The 21,487-nt window shown below is 44.6% G+C and overlaps 1 protein-coding gene across 1 annotated transcript in view; it reads left to right on the top strand.

Annotated features, from left to right (window-relative positions):
• The first annotated feature begins 1,372 nt into the window (after window positions 1-1,372).
• The window catches only part of DNAJC11 (DnaJ heat shock protein family (Hsp40) member C11), a 97,738-nt gene continuing 77,623 nt past the window's right edge, over window positions 1,373-21,487 (top strand). The window contains exons 1-2 of the mRNA XM_084822146.1: window positions 1,373-1,469; window positions 15,949-16,078. Coding sequence (XP_084678272.1) covers window positions 1,395-1,469; window positions 15,949-16,078 — 205 coding nt within the window. The 5' untranslated portion in view covers window positions 1,373-1,394. The remainder of the gene's footprint in view (window positions 1,470-15,948; window positions 16,079-21,487) is intronic.

Here is a 21,487-nt window from a genome sequence, read left to right as displayed (position 1 = left end):
AAATAGCATTTGCCTTTTTTGCAGCCACATCACAGTGTTGGCTCATATTCAGCTTGTGATCGACAACAATTCCAAGATCCTTCTTGCTTGTAGTGTTGTTCAGCCACATATCCCCCATCTTGTAACTGTGCATTTGGTTTCTTTTTCCTAGGGGCAGAACTTGGCATTTATCCCTATTAAGGTTCATTCTGTGGTTTTCTGCCCAGCACTCTAGTCTATCCAGATCACTTTGAATGTTCTTTCTGTCTTCCAAAGTATTAGCCATCCCCCTCCCCATTTTGTGTCATCTGCAAATGTGATCAGCATTCCCTGCACCTCCTCCTCCAAGTCATGAATAACAATGTTGAAGAGCACTGGGCCCAGGACTGAGCCCTGCGGTACCCCACTCGTTACCTCTCCCTGGTTTGAGAAGATGCCATTGATCAGCACTCTTTGAGTCCGATCCTGTAGCCAACTGTGGATCCACCAGATCGTTGTTTCATCTAGCCCACTTTGAGCTAGTTTGCTCATCAGGAGATCATGGGGCACTTTGTCGAAAGCTTTGCTGAAGTCGAGGTATATGATGTCCACAGCATTCCCACGGTCCACAAGGGAGGTGACTTGATCCAAAAATGAGATCAGATTTGTCTGGCAGGACTTGTTTTTGACAAATCCATGTTGGCTTCGAGTCATCATCATCACTGCATGGTTTTCAAGGTGCTTCCAGATGGATCGCTTTATCATCTGCTGCAGAATTTTCCCAGGGACTGATGTCAGACTGGCTGGTCTGCAGCTCCCAGGTTCCTCCTTTTTGCCCTTTTTGAAGACAGGGACGACCTTAGCCCTCCTCCAGTCCTCTGGCACTTCCCCCGTCCTCCGTGATTTCTATTGATGTTGCTGTTAATCAAAAAGTATTATTATTATTAAAATACTGTTAATAATATTGATAATATATATAATTATTTTATTATAATTTATATTAGTAGTTGATAGTTGATATATTAATAGCAATTAATACAACTGTTATGCAGAAAATTATTATCATTTTGTCACTAGCTGAGCCATACATTGGCCCCTCCCCCACAGCAGCTTAGCGCCAACGGGAGATCAGAGGAGACGGGCGCTGCGCATGCGTGCCGAGGTCCACGACGCACTCTCTTTAAAAGTTCTCGCGGTCCTGCACAACCCCCCCGCTCTGCGCATGCTCCTTCGTCGCCGCGACCACCCTGATCCTGCGCATGCGTTATTCTTCTTGCCTTGCCCTCCCCATGCCGTCTCCTAGGCCGAGTCTTACCTCTCACCTGCAGGGGCCGCTCCAGCTGGCGGCCTCCTCCTCCGGGCGCTGCTTCCTAGAGTGACGGCGACGACGGCCGCCATTCCGGCGCATGCGCCCGCGCGGGTGAGAGGTCGGCAAGATGGCGGCGGCCTCCTCAGGGGATGAGGTGCCGGACAACGAGGACTATTACTCGTTGCTGAACGTACGGCGGGAGGTGAGGCGCGGCCGGCGGGCAAGCGGCCGGGCGGCCGGCGGGGTGCTCACATGGGCCGCTCGGGGCCGGGGCGGGAGGCCGTGAGCGGATGAGCGAGAGAAAGGAGGACCTCGCCGGTCACTGCGATGGAGTGCGAGGGCGGGGAGGTGTCTCTATGTGTGCGTGATGGATACAATGCTGCGTAATATTTATATTACATTTTTCTCACTTTCCCCAACTTGCCCTCCAGATGTGTTGGACTACAACTCCCAGAATTCCCCAGCCAGCATAGGGTGCGAATATGTATAAATCTACACCGGCTTTCCCTCCATCTGGCTCCCTCCGGGTGTTTCGTACTACAGGTCCCAGCATTCCTGACCATTGGCCATGCTGGCTGGGGCTGATGGGAACTGTAGTCAACACATCTCGAGGGCATCAGGTTGGGGAAGGCCGATCTGGAGTGTAACAGATGCATACGCATTATGTATATTGTCACATGTGTTTGTGTGTTACATATTTGTAACTTGCCTTTTTAGCCAAGAACTGCTCTCACTGCAGCTCCAAACAACAGAAATTCAGCCCTCTTAACCTTTTCATTTCGGCCCTCTTTAGGGCCAAAGAAGAATGACAGAGAGGGCCCCTCCGAGCTCATGGAATAGACCCAAGGGAAAAGGAAGGGGGATGTGAAATAGACAAGAGGCTACCAGACAGGCAGCCAGAGATAACAAGGAAGGTAGAAGGAGAGCAAAAGGAAAATGGGGTACGGTAAGGGGACATAGTGCTGCTGTAGAAGAACCCAGGAGACACATGGAGTTGCTGCTTCTGCTGGGGTGTGGGGCTTCAATTAGGCAAAGGTAATAAGCTGAAACTTTGCTAAAGATGTGTCACAGGTGTCTTGATAACTGTAGGTGATTTTTATTTTCTTTACCACAAAAACCCAGCATATCCTTTACCCAGAGGCCCACTGTGGGGGAAACATGGGACCTGAAAATCCGACAGTTCATGAACAGCAACGTTTATGGAGTGTTTATATTCTGGGCATTCTCTTCATAAAATGCTGAAAACCTTCATAGACATCCATTAAACTAGGAACAGTCTACAGAAGACAGGTAGGAAGGGATTCTTCTCCCTCTCACACAACTAGAAGTTGTGATCTGCCAGACCTTTCAGGGCCAAAATAGACACTTCCAGTACTTGTTCCATACTGGCTGCTAAAGGAAGCGTGGCTGGAAAAGAAAGAGGGGTGGAGGAGGAATGAAGGAAGGTGTGTGAATATGAGACAAACAAGCACTATTTGAAGTAACAGCAGAATTGGGACACTTCATCATTGCTGTCTAGCAGTCCTTTGTGAGCTGTTTCATATACAGAAAAAATCTGGCTGTTTACTACATTTCTAGGCCACATTTCTGCCAGTGCACTTAAAGGAGTTCACAGTTTAAAACAAGGTTTTACAACTTAGTAAATATGAAGGAAAAAGGACAGAGAGTGAAGAAGACAATAAGTACATTCAGGAACCATGGCCCCAGCAGTCAACAGCTCTGAGAGCAGTTGCTCCCAGCTGAGTCAGTGGAGCAAGCTTTGCTCTCTCCCCTTTCCCTCTAATGCAGTCTGGTGGAATGGCTGCTGGTGAGGACAGTTCTGGGGATGGGAATCAAATGGCAATTAGTCACAGGTGAGCAGATGGATTCAGTCCTGTTCTCCCCTCAGTGGCAGAAGTGAATTTCTTTCTTTTGTCATACACATCTGATCAATCCAAAGCTATGCCTGCACAGTCCCTCCTGGTGAGTTCTGACATCCTTGTTTTAGACAGCAGAGTAGTATTAGGTAGAGCATACATTACATCAGGGTGCCCCAACCGTTTTGGACCTGTGGGTGCATTTGGGGATTTGAGATATTACGGTGGGCACCACCACAAAATCCCTAATCAGTGACACTTTGGCAACTACGTGACACATCTATGGATCTTAGGCTGCGCCTTATTCTGCAAAAACTTTTGTTTCATGTCTATTGGGCACTGTGATGTTCCTGCCCTGGGCTCTGCTTTCTCCAGCTTCAACCTGATGAAACAGAAGAAAAACCCCTCAGGACATCTGCGTCTGCTTTAGTCAGTTGTCCTCACTGACACTCAGAGCTTCAGCCCCTTTACTCTCTGGGTCAAAGAGATACTCAATATGACTGATTGGTTCCCTCGACCCAATAGAGGAGAAGTAACAGGAAATATGTTTTCTAATGGTACCACAATAAGACAAACCAACATGTGGGATTTTGTAGTTAAAATTTTCATTTATTATATTTATTGTTTACTAAAAATAAACAAATACAAATTTAACACAAGAAGAGTTATATATTATTATTAACTAATCTATACATGGTCCTAAACTGCCTACCTACTCTACTCTTTCTAAATCCTGTTCCCCAAACCCCACTCACTAGATGTAGCTTCCTCAATCCCTAAGGCCCTACCCGACTTCTGTCAGTTCATTCCTTTTCCTCAGAATCCTCACACACACAAGAATCCACCATTCACTCCCTCCCTTGTTGTTGTTCAGTCGTGTCCGACTCTTCGTGACCCCATGTACCATAGCATGCCAGGCCTTCCTGTCCTGCGCTCTCTCCCGGAGCATGCTCAAGTCCATATTCATTGCATCAGTGATGCTATCTAGCCATCTCATCCTCTGCCGTCCCCTATCTTGTTAACTAAAGTAGTTAACAAGATAGGGGACTAAGCATAACCTTGTTAACTTTTTTGAGCATAACCTTGTTAACTAAGATAGGGTTAACAAGGTTATGCTCAAAATCCTGCAAGCTAGGCTTCAGCAGTATGTGAACCGAGAACTACCGGAAGTACAAGCTGGGTTTCGAAGAGGCAGAGGAACTAGAGATCAGATCGCCAACATTCGCTGGATCATGGAGAAAGCAAGAGAATTCCAGAAAAAGTCTATTTCTGCTTCATTGACTATGCTAAACCCTTTGATTGTGTGGATCACAACAAACTGTGCAAATTCTTAAAGAGATGGGGGTACCAGACCACTTTACCTGTCTCCTGAGAAACCTGAACGAGGGTCAAGAAGCAACAGTAAGAACTGGACATGGAACAACTGATTTATTCAAAATGGGGAAAGGAGTACAACAAGGCTGCATATTGTCGCCCTGCTTATTTAACTTATATGCAGAGTACATCATGAGAAATGCCGGGTTGGATGAATCACAGGTCGGAATTAAGATTGCCGGGAGAATTATCAACAACCTCAGATACGCAGACGATACCACCCTAATGGCAGAAAGCGAAGAAGATCTAAAGAGCCTCTTGTTGAGGGTGAAAGTGGAGAGTGCAAAAGCTGGTTTGAAACTCAACATTAAAAAAAAACGAAGATCATGGCATCTGGCCCCATCACTTCCTGGCATATGGAAGGGGAAGAAATGGCAGCAGTGACAGATTTTATTTTCTTGGGCTCCAAGATCACTGCAGACAGTGACTGTAGCCCTGAAATTAAAAGACGCTTGTTCCTTGGGAGGAAAGCTATGGCACACCTAGACAGCATAGTAAGAAGCAGAGACATCACCTTGCCGACAAAGGTTCATCTAATCAAAGCTATGGTTTTCCCAGTAGCAACGTATGGCTGTGAGAGCTGGACTATAAGGAAGGCTGAGCGCCGAAGAATTGATGCTTTCAAACTGTGGTGCTGGAGAAGACTCTTACGAGTCCCCTGGACTGCAAGGAGGTCAAATCAGTCAATCCTCAAGGAAATCAACCCTGAGTGCTCATCGGAAGGACAGATACTGAAGCTGAAGCTCCAATATTTTGGCCACCTAATGCGAAGAGAAAACTCCCTGGAAAAGATCGTGATGCTGGGAAAGATCGAAGGCAAAAGGAGAAGGGGACGGCAGAGGGTGAGATGGCTAGATAGCATCACCGATGCAATGAGTATGGACTTGAGCACACTCCGGGAGAGAGCGGAGGACAGGAAGGCCTGGCGTGCTGTGATCCATGGGGTCATGAAAAGTCGGACATGACTGAATGACTGAACAACAACAAGGGATGTTTTATTAGCTGCTGGCTTTCTAGATCTTAATGAGGAATTTGGGAAAGAAAATGATACAAGTGAATGCATAAAATCTTGTCCTACGCTCATCCTCCCTCCCACAATAGCTACAAAAATTATTGCATTGTGGGAACTAGAGGAAATAGCTAAGCCATATACAGAGAATTTGGGGTAAATTGACTGGGAAGTGGGATTTCAGCTAGGGAAATCTGGTGTCAGTTACCCTGACCTGCTTTTACCTGCAGCCTTGTTTCCAAGCTTCTAATATTTTTTCCTCTGTATTTTCAAATGTCCATATGTGTAACTTAACACCTGTTAGTTTTCACATCTACAAAAATGGCTGCATTATGTGAACTAGAAGAAGTGGTAGCTGTAGATATATCACAGGGCACTTGGGGTGAATTAGTTTGGTAGGGGGCTGCTCCAACAGATCTACTACTTGGCTCCCCAATGTTGGGGTATTTAAAATCTAATCCACCTGGGGAAAAAATGGAATTGAATGACACTAGGCTACATTCTTCTTAATCATTGTTAATATTCTGGATTATTAGGTTATTCCCTCAGAAAACCTAGTATTTGCTAAGACAGCTGAAATGCATCGCTTGTGTGTGGCCTCTAACCCCTTCTCCAGATCTTGAGAATGCCAGCTGAGCTTTTGCAGTATGTTTCTGTCCCACAGCCCTACAGAGAGGCTTGAAAACACAGTGGCAAAGATAACAAATGTTTGGGAACAAGGATACAGGTAAAAAACAAGGTCTATCTACTCTAGCATTTTATTATAACCATGGCCAAACAGCTACTTGTGGGAAGTCCACAGAATGCAAAAGCATCCTCCTGCACATGTTCTCCAACAACTGGTATGGAGAGGCATGTTGCCTCTGATACTGGAGGTAGCATATAGCCATCACTAGCCAATCCCATTTTAAAGCCATCCAAGTTGGTGGCCATCACTACAACTACATCTTGTGGTAGCGAATTCCATAGTTTTAACTGTGCATGGTGTGAAGAGGTCCTTCCTTTTGTCTGTCCAGAATCTCCCACCAATCAGCTTCATGGGATGTCTCCATTGAGTTCTAGTGTTATGAGAGAGGGAGAAAAATGCCTCCTTATCCGCTTTCTCCACACCAGACATCAGTTTGTACACCTCTATCATGTCTGGGAAGGGAAGTAAATAGTGGGGTCCCACAGGGATTTGTATTAGGACCAATGCTTTTCAACCTGCTCATAAATGATCTGGAATTAGGAGCGAGCAGTGAAGTGGCCAAGTTTGCCAATGACACCAAATTATTTAGGGTGGTTAAAACAGAAAGGGATTGTGAAGAGCTCCAAAAGGATCTCTCTAAACTGGGAGAATGGGCGTCCAAATGGCAAATGTGATTCAATGTAAGTGTGATGCATGTTGGGGCAAAAAATCCCAACTTCAAGTATAGCCTGATGGGATCTGAGCCAGCGGTAACCAACCAGGAAAGAGATCTTGGGGTTGTGGTGGACAGCTCAATGAAGATGTCATCCCAGTGTGTGGCTGCTGTAAAAAAGACAAACTCTGTGTTAGGCATAATTAGGAAAGGACTTGAGAATAAAACTGCCAATATCATACTGCCTCTATACAAATCTATGGTGCGGCCACGCTTGGAATACTGTGTCCAGTTCTGGTCACCACACCTAAAAAAAGGTACTGTACAGCTGGAACAAGTGCAGAAAAGGGCAACTAATGATCAAGGGGCTGGAGCATCTCCCCTATGACAGAAGGTTCCAACAGCTGGGATTGTTTAGCTTGGAAAAAAGGAGGGTAAGGGGAGACATGATAGAGGTCTACCAAATTATTCATGGTGTGGAGAATGTGGATAAGGAGACATTTTTCTCCCTCTCTCAAAGTCCTAGAACCCAGTGGGGTCATCCTATGAAGCTGATTGGTGGGAGATTCAGGACAGATAAAAGGGAGCCCTTCTTCACACAGCACGTAGTTAAACTATGGAATTGGCTACCACAGTTTGTAGTGATGGCCACCAATTTGGATGGCTTTAAAAGGGTGTTAGAAAAATTCCTGGAGGAAAAGGCTATCAATGGCTACTAGTCCTGATGGCCATGTGCTACTTCCAGTATCAGAGGTAGTATGCCTATGTACACCAGTTGCTGGGGAACATGGGTGGGAGGGTGCTGTTGCACCACTGTGATGGTTAGCCACTGCGTGAACAGAATGCTGGACTAGATGGACCCTTGGTCTGATCCAGCATGGCTCTCCTTATGTTCTTATGTCTCCCCTTGCTCACCCTTTTTCTCTGCTAAGCAGTCCCAAACATTGTAACCTTTCCTCATAAGGGAGGAATGGTTACAGTCTGTTGATCATTTTGGTTGCCCTTTTCTGCCCATTTTTCAGCTCTACAGTACCTTTTTTGAGGTGCAGTGACCAGAACTGCACGCAATATTCCAAGTGTGGCCGCACCATAGATTTGACTAACAGCAGTATAATACTGGCAGTCTTATTTTCAGTTCCTTTTCTAATTATGTCCAACATAGAATTGCCTTTTCACAGCAGCTCCGTGATGGCTCATCATTTTCATTGAGCAATCCACCACAATCCCACGCTGCCAGCTCCTTCCGCTGTGGTCCATTTTGCTTTAGAGTGTGTGAAGGTGGATGAGAATGCCTTTGCTACATGGTGTGCACACATGCCTTTGTTAGGAACATAGGGAGCTGCCTTATACTAAGGCAGATCATTGGCCTATCTAGCCCAGTGTTGTCAACCCTGACGAGCAGCAGTGGCTTCGGACCTTCTGCATCCAAAGCATCCACACTGCCACTGAGGTATGGCCACTGCCCTATTACAAGCTTGTAGCACTGACCCTTGCCTAAGGAGTTTTTGTGGTGAGGATCTCATGATGCAAGCAATTCAAAATGATTTGTGTTGTGGAATCATCACTTTATAACTGGTGAGAAGGGGAGTGAAGTGAGAGCATTAAATTTTTTTTAACATGTTGCAGGTTTGTACCTAGCTGTTTCTCTGCCTGTGGCAAATAAGAGTCTTCTGGACAACTAGGAGAGGAAGGTCTTGCCACCTATTATTTTCACATACATAGGTACATTGTGCTGGCTGACTGTGGACCACAGCATATTTGCAAGGCTGTTATGCTGGCTTCCATTTAATTTTATTTTTTCCTCTTTGTCGAGCCATCTTGATAGCATTTTAGTCAAGCTGTCTAGTCAAGCTGTCTTGGATCTGGTGTATTGCTGATTGTGTTCTTATGTATTGGAATTCTCTTCAGTTGAGCAAAGGCAGTTATTTGTTTTATAATTACAATATTTTTTTTTGTTCCATGCATAACCATAACCAAGCAGCCCTGTGGAAACATTTTCTGTTAATTCCAGAGAAACAGCCATGTTGCATGAGAAAATAGTCGTATAGCACTTTAAAGACTAACAAATTGTGATGATGTGGCTTTGTAGGTAAGTTCCAGCTTCATCAGATCCATGATAAAACTACATCAGAAGCTTGTTTTTAAAAAAACCTTAATGCTTTTGCCAGTTCTGGCTTAATTGTCTTGTCCTGATGTCACTCTTAGCCGAGGTGCTCAGTGGTGTGTTGATAACTTTCCGTGGTAGTAGAAGAGAACAATGACCCAACTTTAGCAATCAGTATTTGATACTTGTTTGCATTGATGCTAAAATAGCACTTGGCCACATTTCTGATGTTCAGCCTTCTGTAACATTTCCCAGTATGTAAAATGGGAAAACCATTTTTTCACTTGTCTTCACAACAGCTTAGTGAGTGGTCATTATTAGGACTATCATTGGACTAGAAATCTTACTCAAGCAATCACATATGAGTAAAAACAATAGTTCTGAAGCAAAAAGTAACCTTCAGTGCAGACACATGTTGTGGTAGGCATGTTAGAAAAGGCATTCCCTCCTGTGTTTGAAAGAAGGAGAAATACCTTTTAAGAAGGTGCTGGCTACTTTCAATTTTTGAAAGTACTGTATTAAATATTTCTTTTTTTAAAAGACGAAGCTGATTAATTGGTGGCATATTATTCTTGGCCAGACATTTTCAAAATCTGATGAATCTAACCAATTAATTGATGCAGTCCTAGTCATTATTCAGTTTTAGAGTTGTGGAATTGTGAGCAAGAGATGTGCCCAAAGGCACCTGGGGAATCCATGGTTGAGCAGGGGTTTGAACTCAGGCCTTCCAAATTTAACTTGGTCCACAAATTCACCTGGATTCTCAGTGCTGATGTACTCAAACGCCTACTCATATGAACATTGCCCCGTGCAGTGTTTCAAAATGTGGGGAACTTCATATGGGACTTAATTCATACCAGCTATATTGATTTTGACAAAAAGTTGCTCTTTTTCTTGGCTTATTCTGCTCCAGTTTTATGGTGGTGGCCTCACAGCATTGGAATTCCTTCCCCAGGGAAACATGCATGGCCCTATCTATTGATACTGGCTTTTTAAAGAACCTTGATTGGTTTTTAAAAATTTCAGCCCATGTTGGCTTGATGTGCTGTTTCTTGAACTTTACATATTGTTGCTTATTAATTAGGGGATTGTTTGGTAAATTTGTTTTATGTGATTTTTTTTTTTTAAACCTTTATAAACTGCCTTGGGAAACCTATGCCCTGAAAGGTGGGCTAGAAATGTGTTAATAAATAAATTAAGTAATTAAAAAGAGGCCCATTTACAGAGCACTGTATCCATGAGGATGTATAGGCAAAATGTTTTGACAAGGTGATGTTCTTTATAGTTATTAATTTTGGTTCCATCTGGAACATAGTACTGTGTTTTTTAAAATGGAAAATGGGGTGTTGTTGGCAGAGAAGCAGGGCGGGCTCATTTCCATGATTCCCAAGTGATTTGCCAACAGTGATGAAAACGTGAAATATATGTGAACTGAGAAATGGGACTTGTCAATGTCCTTTCAAAATGTAAGAGCGTTATGACAGATCATTTAATTGGGTAACTCATAAATCAAGACTGAACCAAGGTACAGTTTCCAGGCGAGTCCAGCTCAGAATGCTGACTTTGGGGAAGAAATCTCAGATAATTGCTTTTCCCTTCCCTGAAATACTTAAAAACTCAAAGCCCCAAGTGTTTATTCTGTTAATCTACAACATTTTTTGTAGCCATGACCTAAGACATTATGTAGTACATCAGCCTTGCGAATAACTTCTGTGGCCTTATCAGGCCTCTGTTTAGTAGCCTACCTACCCATTTATAGCCTAAGGGTGAGAGGCAAGCTTTTGTGAAAGCTTTCTTGGCTGGAATTTAATTGCTGCAGGTAACCAGGCAAGTGGCTATTTACAAGCTTGAAATTAAGAAGATATACTTAGGAATGGATGGAATGTACAATTGGCTATGCCAGTTCAAAAAGAGAGGTGTCATTTTGGATCTGAGTGCGAAGGTGAAAAGTGTTTACTAGCAGCTCAAAGACACTATTGGGGTTGTAGCTAGATTTGCCCTACTGCTCCATCTCAGCCCTCTCTCTTGCTCTCTCCCAATGTTCAGACATTTCCCCCACAGATTTCAGTGGAAGCCAATGAGCTGAGCCTGACCCTCTCTACCTAGCCTCACCCTTTCCCCTCTTTAGTCGTGCCCTGGTTCTGTTCTGTCCCCAACCTTGTACCCTGCAGACGTGTTGGACTGCAACTAGGAAAGTTGGGAGTTCAAGATTGTGCTAGAGTGTGATGGAACCCAAGAACAGGCTGGCATATGCCTCCAGCTGTTTTGTAATTTCCCTCACTTTCACCAAGCCCCGCCAGTCCCTGTGAGCATTGAAAGAAAATATATAGGGTCTGTATGGCCATCCACTGCTCTCCACTCCCCTTTAAACAGTTGAGGGACTCTACAGAAAAGCTCTCAGGAGATGTTCAAAGTAAATTATATCAGATTATCAAACTGGCTTTGGGGCTTAATTTGAGAAATTCTGATTCACCCAGTGCCAGCTTTCATAGGACTTTGTTTCCACATTTTGAGCTTTGTGTAGGGCAAATTTAATTCCACAGAGGACTGGCTAATCTGAGAATAATAGGCTGCTAAATTTCATGGGCTTGGGGCAGAGGAATATGAGGATGGCTAAAAGTTCTCTCTGGCAATTTGCTAGTATATGGCTATTTAATCTGTAATGGATTTACATCCTGCGCAGATGTAACTGGATGATTGAGATGTGAAATGAGTGAGCTTAATCCCCTGAATCGTATGATGGCACACCTCTTAATTTTGCCCTGAATTTGAGTAATAAGAATGTAACCTAAAATATCATTATTAGTGACTTATGTATCTCATTACAATTTGAAATGTTGTCAGTATTTTCTGCAGTGGCTGGAGAGAGGTTATCGCTCATGAAATATTGAACCAATGACCTTAGTGATTCACTTATGATGAAAGGCCCAATCTAACATTTTATTGAACATGATATTTGTGAAAAATGGAACTGCTCATTTCTATTACTTAATCAATAGCACATTTAGCCATTTATCACTAATTTGATTAGAGAAGGTCATTGCTGAGCTGGAAATTCCACTCCCTTCTCATCTACTTTAATTTTAATAACCAAGAGAGTGAAAAGAGATAGCGGAAGGTAAGAAAGGATGACTGCTTTGCTGGGCGATGGGTTTTCGGAAGCTGGGCAGGTCTATCTGATTCCCCTGTCATTGAACTAAGAAGCATGAATAAGAAACAGAAGAAATCTCTCAATTCCAGCTTGTTACCAGAAATGGCTTCAATCCCACTTTATGTATTAAACCCTGCAGTTTTCTGCTGATAAGCTCTGTTTGTTCTTGAGAAAGAAGATTAGCCTATATGTGCAGCAACCTGACCTTTTGTTTCTGAGGTAAACAGCAATGACCAAAAGGAATTAAGACACAGGTAGAAGGCCTTTGAAGCATATTCTTAGAATCATGTTTGCTTTTTTAAAAAAATCTGTCTCCGCAAGCCCTTGATGTTTTTATCTCTTAAGTACCTTTGTTCGCCAACCCTCTGCTTGGGTGATCCTAGTGAATCCTAAGAAACCTGGCTAGGGCTCCCTGAGACTTGTAGCCAACAGCTTGGAAGTCAGTATCCCGGTCTTTGCTCAAAAGACTAGCAAAACTGACTTTTGTTGAGCTCTTGCTGCCTCCTGTATCTAGCAGAGGAGACTTCTTTAACAATGCCAAATAAAAGTTTTTAAATGTCCCACTGACCTTAAATGGCTCCATCCATTCTCCCTGGTTGCCCCTTATGCTTGGAACTCTCTCACAGAATATCTGTGTCAGAGTCAGCCCATTGGTCCATCTAACCCAAGGGTGCAGAGCCTCAGACCCGGGGGCAAACCCCAACCCTCTGGGGTTTCCCAGAAGGCCATACCCCTTTCCCCCAACTACTGATCATTTGGTGGTTTCCTGGCTTTTGTGCAAATTTTCCCCCATTCTAAGAGGTTGAAATACTTCTCCTAAGGCTCAATTAGTAAGAGCTTTAAGCTACAATATGCTGGTATTTTTGTCTCACCCTTTTGCCTTTGGCCCCACTCACCAGAGGAATGTGGCCCCCAAGAGCTTCTCCAAAATGGAATTTGGCCCTCAGGCTAACAGAGGTTCCCCACCGCTGGTCTAGCTCATGATTGTGTACTCTGGTCTCAGGCTGAAAGCTTTTCTAGCCCAACTGTAGCAGCTCTGTGCCAGGGGTCTTGCCCAGACCTGCTACCAAAGATCCTTTCAACCAGATGTGCTGGGGGTTGAACATGCAAAGCACGTGCTCCACCACTGATTGGTACCACTTCTGTTGTTCTACAAAACCCTTCTCAAAACTCACCTTTTCTACGAAGCTAAGATATGTGTCACTTGGTTGTTTGCCGACATTCATCCTTCGCTAGCCTCACTTCTTTCTCGTCTACACCTGCCTAAATGTGGATGGCAAGCTCCTTGAGGCAGCATCTGGGGGTGGGGGGTGTTTTGTCCTTTTGTTTTGGCTTATGTGATTGTGTAAAGCACCATGTACATAGCTGGCAGTATAGAGCCTTTGACTTGTGGGTTCCATCTTGTCTCCAATGCTGATCAACATATCTGTGAAACTGGTAGGAGAGAACAACTGGAGGTTTGGGTGGAGATGTCATCAGTATGCAAACAACACACAGCTCTACCTTTTGTTCCCATCATCTGATCCCAGGGAGGCGGTGGAAATGATACACTGGTGTCTGGCATCAGTTCAGGAACGGACTGACAGTGAACAAGCGAAAACTTAATCCTTAAAACTTAAGACAGAAGTGCTATTGGCTAGGAATTTCGGCCATCCGTGAGGGAGTGTACAACCCATTCTGGATGACGTTGTGCTCCCTCTGAATAAGGGGGTGTGCAGCCTGGAGGTATTTCAGCACCTTATTTGGATGCTTAGGCAGCAAACGTTGTCAGGAGTGCCTTTTACTGGTCAGCTGTGGCCTCTTAGGGAGCACAGATCTAGCAGCAGTTATCCATACATTAGTTTCTTTCCAATTAGACTACTGCAATTCCCTTTCAAAACAGCTGGGAAACTTCAGATGGCCCAAAATGCGGTGGCCAGACCTGAAGGTTGGGGTACATATCTCAGATCGTGTTTCAACTGCATTGCTTACCTGTCTGTTCCCAGGATCAATCTAAAGTGCTGGTCTTGGCCTTTAAATTCCTAAGTGTTCTTGGAGATGGTTACCTTAAGGACCATCTGCTCCCATATAGACCTGCCAAGGCTTTAAGGCAGGGGTAGATTGCACACGGGCTGTATGCCCCCTCCCCGATCCTCTGCAGTGGTGGCAGCAAAAAAACTGGTGGATTGCTGCTGCATTTCAGCAGCAAAGCACCACAGAGACTTAAAGGACAAATTTAGCTTGAAAATAAATGAAATGTGTCCTTTTTAAACGTCTGTAGCAGTTTTCCACCACCACATTGCCAAATTTCAGCAGCACATCAGCAGACATGCAGCCTATGTGGGGGTGGGAGGGTCTGTGGGGCGTAGAAGGTGGCCCTCGGACTCTCCAGGGGTACCCACTCCTGCTTTAAGGCTTGCCTCGTAGGCCCTGCTCTCTGTCCAGCTATATTTTGGTAATTGCTCCTTTTACTTGTATATTCTGGAATTTATGTAAGCTCCTTTCAGTGCTGTATGGGTAGAAGAGTGGAATTGTTTTCATCATCATCTCTTCTTAAATCCATCTAAGCCATCTTTTCGCAGTGAATAAATTGATTATGTATTCTCTGAAGAAGTGATTGCTTTTGTCTCTCCTGAATCTGCTGCTGATTGTCTCTATTAATAAAGAATTTATGCAACTGTATTGGTGCACAAGGTGGGCAGTGGCCTTATCATGTTTGCTGTCTGTCTGGGCAAGTTCAGCCAACACATCCCGGGAAAAGTAGCTGGTGAAGTGGCATGTTCCGTGATGCTCTTCTTAGCTATGTGAAAGAGTTGGAGAGGCTGAGTGTGAGCTGGGAAGTCCATGGTTCAAATCTCGCCTTCCCTCACTGCATCATGGTTGCAAACAAGTCTACAGATGTTTCTAGGCCTGCTGGCCTGCCCACACTTTAGATGGTTAGTTTTAGAACATAAGAGGGATGCTGGATCGGGCCAAGGGTCCATCTATTCCAGCGTTCTGTTCACACAGTGACCAACTAGATGCCCCAGAGGGAAATCCCTAAGTAGGATGAGTACAATAGCACCCTCCTGATCGGGTTTGTTTTCTTAACAACACAAAACTAGGTTATGCTTCCCTGGCTGGTCCCTTGGAGGTGAATCGTAGTTGCTGCAGGCCAGAGTGTATTGATAAGCCTGCCTTAGGCAAGCCACTTGTCCCTGCAAGACCCCTTCTGCAATACAAGGATCATAATAGTTATGAGGTTCCTGAATTGCCCAACCTCTTAGTCTCCATCATCTCTTGTAACTGAACTTAAGTACATGTAACTGAAATACGCATTTTCCTATTTACTCTGCCTTCATTTCCCTCCCCTTCCTCTAGCTTGTTGAATACCGTTATTTATTATTATATTAATATCCTGCTTTCTTGAAACAATGTGTATACAAAACACTTAAATGTAAAACCAACAACAACACGGCATTATAATAAGACATAATATTTTAGATTGTAAGCTCCTCAGGACAGAGCCTTGCCCTCTTGTACTTTGTACAGCACCATGCAGATTGCTGGTGCTATGTAAATTATAATGCTTGGTGGCTGGCTATACAGAGGGCTGTTTAAGGATTACTGAGATACTTACAAGTGCTTTAAATGCTTTAAATATGTGACATCATCATCGTTATTATTGATGTGCTAAATAGATGGCTACTTGCGCCATGTAAAAAAAATCAAAGTCCCAACAAAGCTCAGCTTCATTATGCTACCCATTCTGTAGAGCAGAACATGCTGGAGTGAGTCTGATGGGTTCCCGTTTCTGGGCAGATTTGGAAGACAATGGTGGCTTAACTGCATTGATTGTGCTATAATTGGATTTCTTTTCTCCTCACAGGCCTCTCAGGAAGAGCTGAAAGCCGCCTACCGTAGGCTGTGTATGTTATACCATCCTGACAAGCACAGGGACCCGGAGCTCAAGAGACAGGCCGAGCAGCTCTTTACCCTTCTCCACCAGGCTTATGAAGGTCAGTGGATGCTGTAGAATTGCAGGCACGCTCTCTCCAGTGCTCATGTCGGTTTTTTCTAGCAGGCACATCTTTGGAGTCCAGAGAGCGGTCCTTTTTTGCGCTCCTTAAAAGTGCTTTTGCACGTTTCATTTGAGAGAATTGGTTGTTGGACACTGCTATCGGTATTGCCCAATGAGTGGAAAATGTGTGTATTTGAGGTCATAGAATCCTAGAGTTGGAAGCAGTCATTTAGGCCGTTGAGTCCAACCCCCTGCTCAGTGCAAAAATCCAGTTTGAAGCATCCCCAGCAGATGGCTGTCCAGAGACATGTTCTGTAGCTAAATAAGATTCTGATTGGGGTGTCTCATATGAATACAGTGTGGAGTTGACGCTCTCGTAACACCAACGAAGCCATTCTCTCTGCTAATAGCAGACCAGACTAGAAAGTTGGGGGAGACCTGCATCACTCAATCCAGCCTCCAACCCTGCTAGGCTTTAGCTTACCAGGGCCATGCCCTACTCAAGCAGGGATGCTGCTAACTTGTATGCAGGTGAGGCAGTGACCTTATCCCCCACCCCAGCAGCGCTGAGGATTCAGTGAGCTGCCACAGCCCAGAGGCGGACCCCAGGGAACCATGGGCGCATCTCAACACATCGTGGGAGGTGGGCTTTGGCAGAATTCAGTAATCACGGTGGTGGTTGATTCTCTGTCTTGTGGGCCAGGGTATCTTTGGCTGAATCCCAAGAACACAGGGGTGAGGAAGCCACCACTTTCCACTGAGGTTTTACCAAATGTCCTTGTTCACGTGTATAGATATGTGCACATGGTAGATTGATCCTACCCTGTACCTTAATGGGGACATTTGTTCACTGAGAAAGATTACGAGCAATAATACAACCTGGTTCACACATCACAACTACTCAGGGTTTTTAAGCAGCAGATCATATCACCCTAGTACTGAAAGATCTGCATTGGTTGCCAGTTGTTTTCTGAGCTCAATTCAAGGTGTTGGTTCTAACTTTTAAAGCCCTAAACAGCTTAGGGCCTGACAACCTAAGGGATCACTTGTCTTGATATGAACCTGCTCGGTTATTAAGAACAGAGCCTACAAGTTTTGTTTCACCATCAATGTTTACAGAAAGAAGATGTGATCAGTGTACTAATGTCCTAGTGCTGGACCAGCAGATTGTTCCTAATAGTCAGAGACAGAGAGAGGTGGGGAGTTATGGTTTCCCAAGTAAAGAGTGGGGATGGTGCTATGGAAATAGTGAGGCAGAGTTTGGAGGACTAGGAACATAGGAATCTAGGAAGCTGCCTTCTACTAAGTCAGCCCGTTGGTCCAGCTAGCCCAGTATTGTCAGCATTGACTGGCAGACAGGATTCTTTCCCAGCCCTACCTGGAGATACCAACGATTGAACCAGAGACCTTCTGCATGCAAAATGGGCTCTACCAAAACACATGTAGGAGATGGAAGGAGGAACAGGTCACTAAGGAAATGTACAGGCAGATAGCCCAGAATTGCAGAGAGGGTGTAAGGAAGGCTAAAGCTCAGAATGAGCTGAGATGGACAAGGGATGCTAAGCATAACAAAAAGGTCTTCTTCAGGTATGTTCAACGAAAAAGGAGGTCAAAATTAATGGTAGACCAGCTGCGCAGCAAAGTTGGCAAAATGCTGACAGGAGACAGAAAGGGTGGAACTGCTCAACCTCTATTTTGGCTTATTCTTCTCCCAAAAGAGGATCTGTGTCCCATCTGGCATACATGCAAAGAGCTGAAGGAGCAGGAGTGCAGTTTGAGATTGACAGAGAAATGATCAGGAAATATCTAAGCACCTTTAATTAGTTCAAGTCCCCAGGTCCAGATGATTGCATCCTAGGGTGTTGAAGAAGCTAGTGGATGGTCTCTCAGAACTTCTCTATATATTATCTTTGATAAATCCTGAAGAACAGCTGAATTACTGGAAGACTGGAGCAGGGCAAATGTTAGTCCTTTCTTCAAAAAGTGCCAAAGGGAAGCTCTGGGGAATTATAGATAGTCAGCCTGACATCAATACCTGGGAAGTTTCTAGAGCAGATTATAAATCACTCAATCTGTAGGCACCTTGACACTAATGCTGCCAGACTAATCTTTTTTCATGTTTCGATCAAGTAACTCCCTTAGTAGATTGTGGAAATGCTGTGGATGTAATATATCTTGATTTCAGCCAGGCATTTCACAAAGTGCCCATGTTATTCTGATTAGCAAGATAGTTACCCAGCCCACACTTAGCACTACTACTAGGTGAATCCCCAGCTGTCTGGAGAACTGTCCTCATCAGTCATTCCTCATCAAACTGGAGAGAAGTATTGAGTGGGGTGCTGTGGGATTCCATCCTGGGCTCTGTACTCTTTGACGTTTTTGTTAATGACTTGGAGGAATAGGTGAGGGAAACGCTTATCAAATTTGCAGATGGCACAAAATTGGGTGGGATAGCTAATACCTTAGAAGACAGAAACAGCATTCAAAATTATCTTGATAGTGAGAAACCTGGGCCGAAAATAACAGAATGAAATTTAACAGACAAGTGCAAAGTTGTTCATTTAGAAAAGAGAAGTCAAATGCACAGATAGAAGATGGGGGATACCTGGCTTGACAATGGTACATGTGAAAAGGATCTTGGAGTTGAATGCAAACTGAATATGAGTCAGCATTGTGATGCAGCTGCAAAAAAGACAAATGCAATGTTAGGTTGTATCAATAGGAGTATAGCTTCTAAATCATGGGAAATAATAGTTCCACTTTGCTCTGCTCTGGTCAGACCTCACTTCAAATACTGTATCCAGTTCTGGACAGAACACTTTAAGAAGGATTCAGATAAATTGGAATGAGTTCAGAGAAGGGCAATAAAGATGATCAGGGCACTAGAAACTCAGTCCTATGAGGAAAGACAGAAGGAACTGGGTATATTAGCCTTGAGAAGAAGCCCTGTGGGGGGATATGATAGTACTCCTCAAGTATCTAAAGGGATACAACCTGTTCTCCATAATCCCAAACTGTAAGACACAAAATAATGGGCTTAAGTTACAGGAAGGCAGATTTCAGTTGAACATCAGGAAAAACGTCCTAATGGTCAGAGCAGTCAGTCAACGGAACCAAGTGCTTAGGGAGATGGTGGGCACTCAGTTGCTGGAGGTATTCAACCAGAGACTTGACACTGTCTGTCAGTGATGCTTTAAACTGGTTTCCTGCACTGAGGAGTGGGGGTGGGGGTTGGACTCAACAGCCTAAATGGCCCCTTCGAACTCTGTGATTCTGAACTGGGAGTATCAGTGGGCAACAACTTTGGGTGGTCTTGGGATGGGGTAGGACAAAGGGATCAATAGCTTGACTCTGGGAAATGAAAGGAAACCTTCCTTTGGACTCCTGTCTGCATGACTGATTTAAAATTGGCTAACTACGCGTGACAAAAGCCTTGCTTCCGAGGGACCGTTAGGTATAGGTATACAGAACAGAAGGGTATCATGATCAGAACCTGATGATCTATCTTGAGGTGAAGACCCTTCAAGAACTGGCCCTGTTTCTCACCAAGGCTAGAATTTGGCTAATTTAAAGGTCTGCTCATGGGTTGCCTGACTAGGGTAGTGTCTAGGTAATCAGGAAGGCATTTGCATGTATCTGGAATTGCGAAGCTTTGCTTACTGCAGAAGCAGTAACTCTTTTGATTAAGTTACAGTAGTGGACACGCAGGTCAATGCACTTTAGTTACAATAAACGCAGGTAGCCTAGTGTACTAACGCCAGCATCTTCTTGCTCCTAACTGCCCTGAGGCCTTTGTGCATGCAGTCTGTCCCACAGCAAAAAGACATATTAGACAAGTTGCTAGGGTGATGCCAGTGCAAATACAAATCACATGTGTACAAAAAGTTACCATGGCCAAGCTTCTGAGCAACAGCACTCTTTGTTTCCTCATTATCTTAACCCACCCTTCCCCAACCTGGTGGGAGCTATGACCATGCCGGCTGGAAATGATGGAAGTTGCAGATCCAACACATCTGAAGAGCACCAGGTTGGGAAGAGCTGGCTTAAGCCCTTGGCTGCTTGGCAGAGGTGGGCAGTCTGTGTCCCTCCAGATGTTTTGGCTGACAACTCCCACAATCCCTCACCACTGGCTATGCTGGCTAAGGCTGATGGGAGTTGTAGGCAAAAAACATCTGGAGGGCCACAGGTTGCCACCCCTGCCCTAGGGCCTTCATCCTGCCATCCTCATGGTTTACTCTTGATTAGCCCCAGAATTTACATATTTCCTATGTCTAATGTTGGCTTCCAATCCCAACCCCCTTCCTGGGATGCTGGAGCAGTTCTTAAAGTTGCAAGCTGCATTAAAATAAAACACCTGGGAGAATAGAGCCAAAGAGAGGTATATTTCTATAAGCCTCCGCTCTCACTCCTTTGGTGAGGATAACAGTGCTGGCTTAATTTACAGGTCTGTTTTGAGGTCAAAGTCCAACGCTCTGTCCAGTGCACCACATTAGTTATTCCTCAGTGTCTTGGCACCTGCTAGATACCGTGGAGGCTGGTGTTCTCCCATGGGCAGTACACTGATGATGGGGTCTGATGAAATGGGCTCTGTTGACGAAAGGGACGCCTGAGATCTCTTAGCCTTTAAGGTACCAATGTATTCAGTTTTGTGTTTGCTGTCACAGGCTGGCACAGTTCTCCCTCTAGAATTTGTTGTAAGTGGTCAGCTGAACCTGCTTGGAAAGACCTCCAAGCCATTTGCAAATGTTTCTCCACAGAGCCCTTTGTTAGCTAAATGCATTTGCTGTTTCCGTTGGACAGACAACACAACCGAGCTGGGGGTTGGGGGGAGCGGTCTCACAGATTACCCAGACTGGCGCTTGGCCAAGAACCAAGACACCCCCCCCCAATTCCTAGTTGTGCGAAATTGCTGCAGCTGCTTCCTCCCTCCCTCTTCTAGATTCTTGTTGCGAATCCCAGGCCCCTTGCTGAGCTGTTTTGGCATGAGATACAGGGATGACGTGTCACTGTAGAACGAGGCACTGGTTTTTTTACTCAGCACCAAGTAGACAGAAGTTCATGATCTGGAAAGGAAATTTTTTAAAAATCCAACTGTGTCAGCACTGCAATAGTCATCCAAAGCAGTCGTAAGTGTGTTTCTCATCAGACTGGCTTTGCTTCTCTTGAAGGATTACAGTTGAGATGAGAATTTCTTCCACCACAGAAAGTATGGGCTATAATTCATTTGAGATGCTGTTTGCTAAGCTCGGCGTGCAATTCTCCTATAATTAGACTTGACTAAGTATCACGGAAGATGTTCCTCTCCGAAATAAAGACTTTTCTCAATCTCCTATAAAAGCTTATCTCTTATCTCGGTTTGCAGGGGAGGCGGAGTTGCTGAAAAATTAGACGTTAATGGCCATTGGGA

This window comes from Heloderma suspectum, chromosome 15 (genome assembly GCF_057233095.1).
Source record: "Heloderma suspectum isolate Gila_16-S chromosome 15, 16-S_ref, whole genome shotgun sequence".
Lineage (NCBI taxonomy): Eukaryota > Metazoa > Chordata > Lepidosauria > Squamata > Helodermatidae > Heloderma > Heloderma suspectum.
The sequence above is the reverse complement of the archived record's forward strand: the minus strand, read 5'-3'. Positions and strand labels throughout refer to the sequence as shown.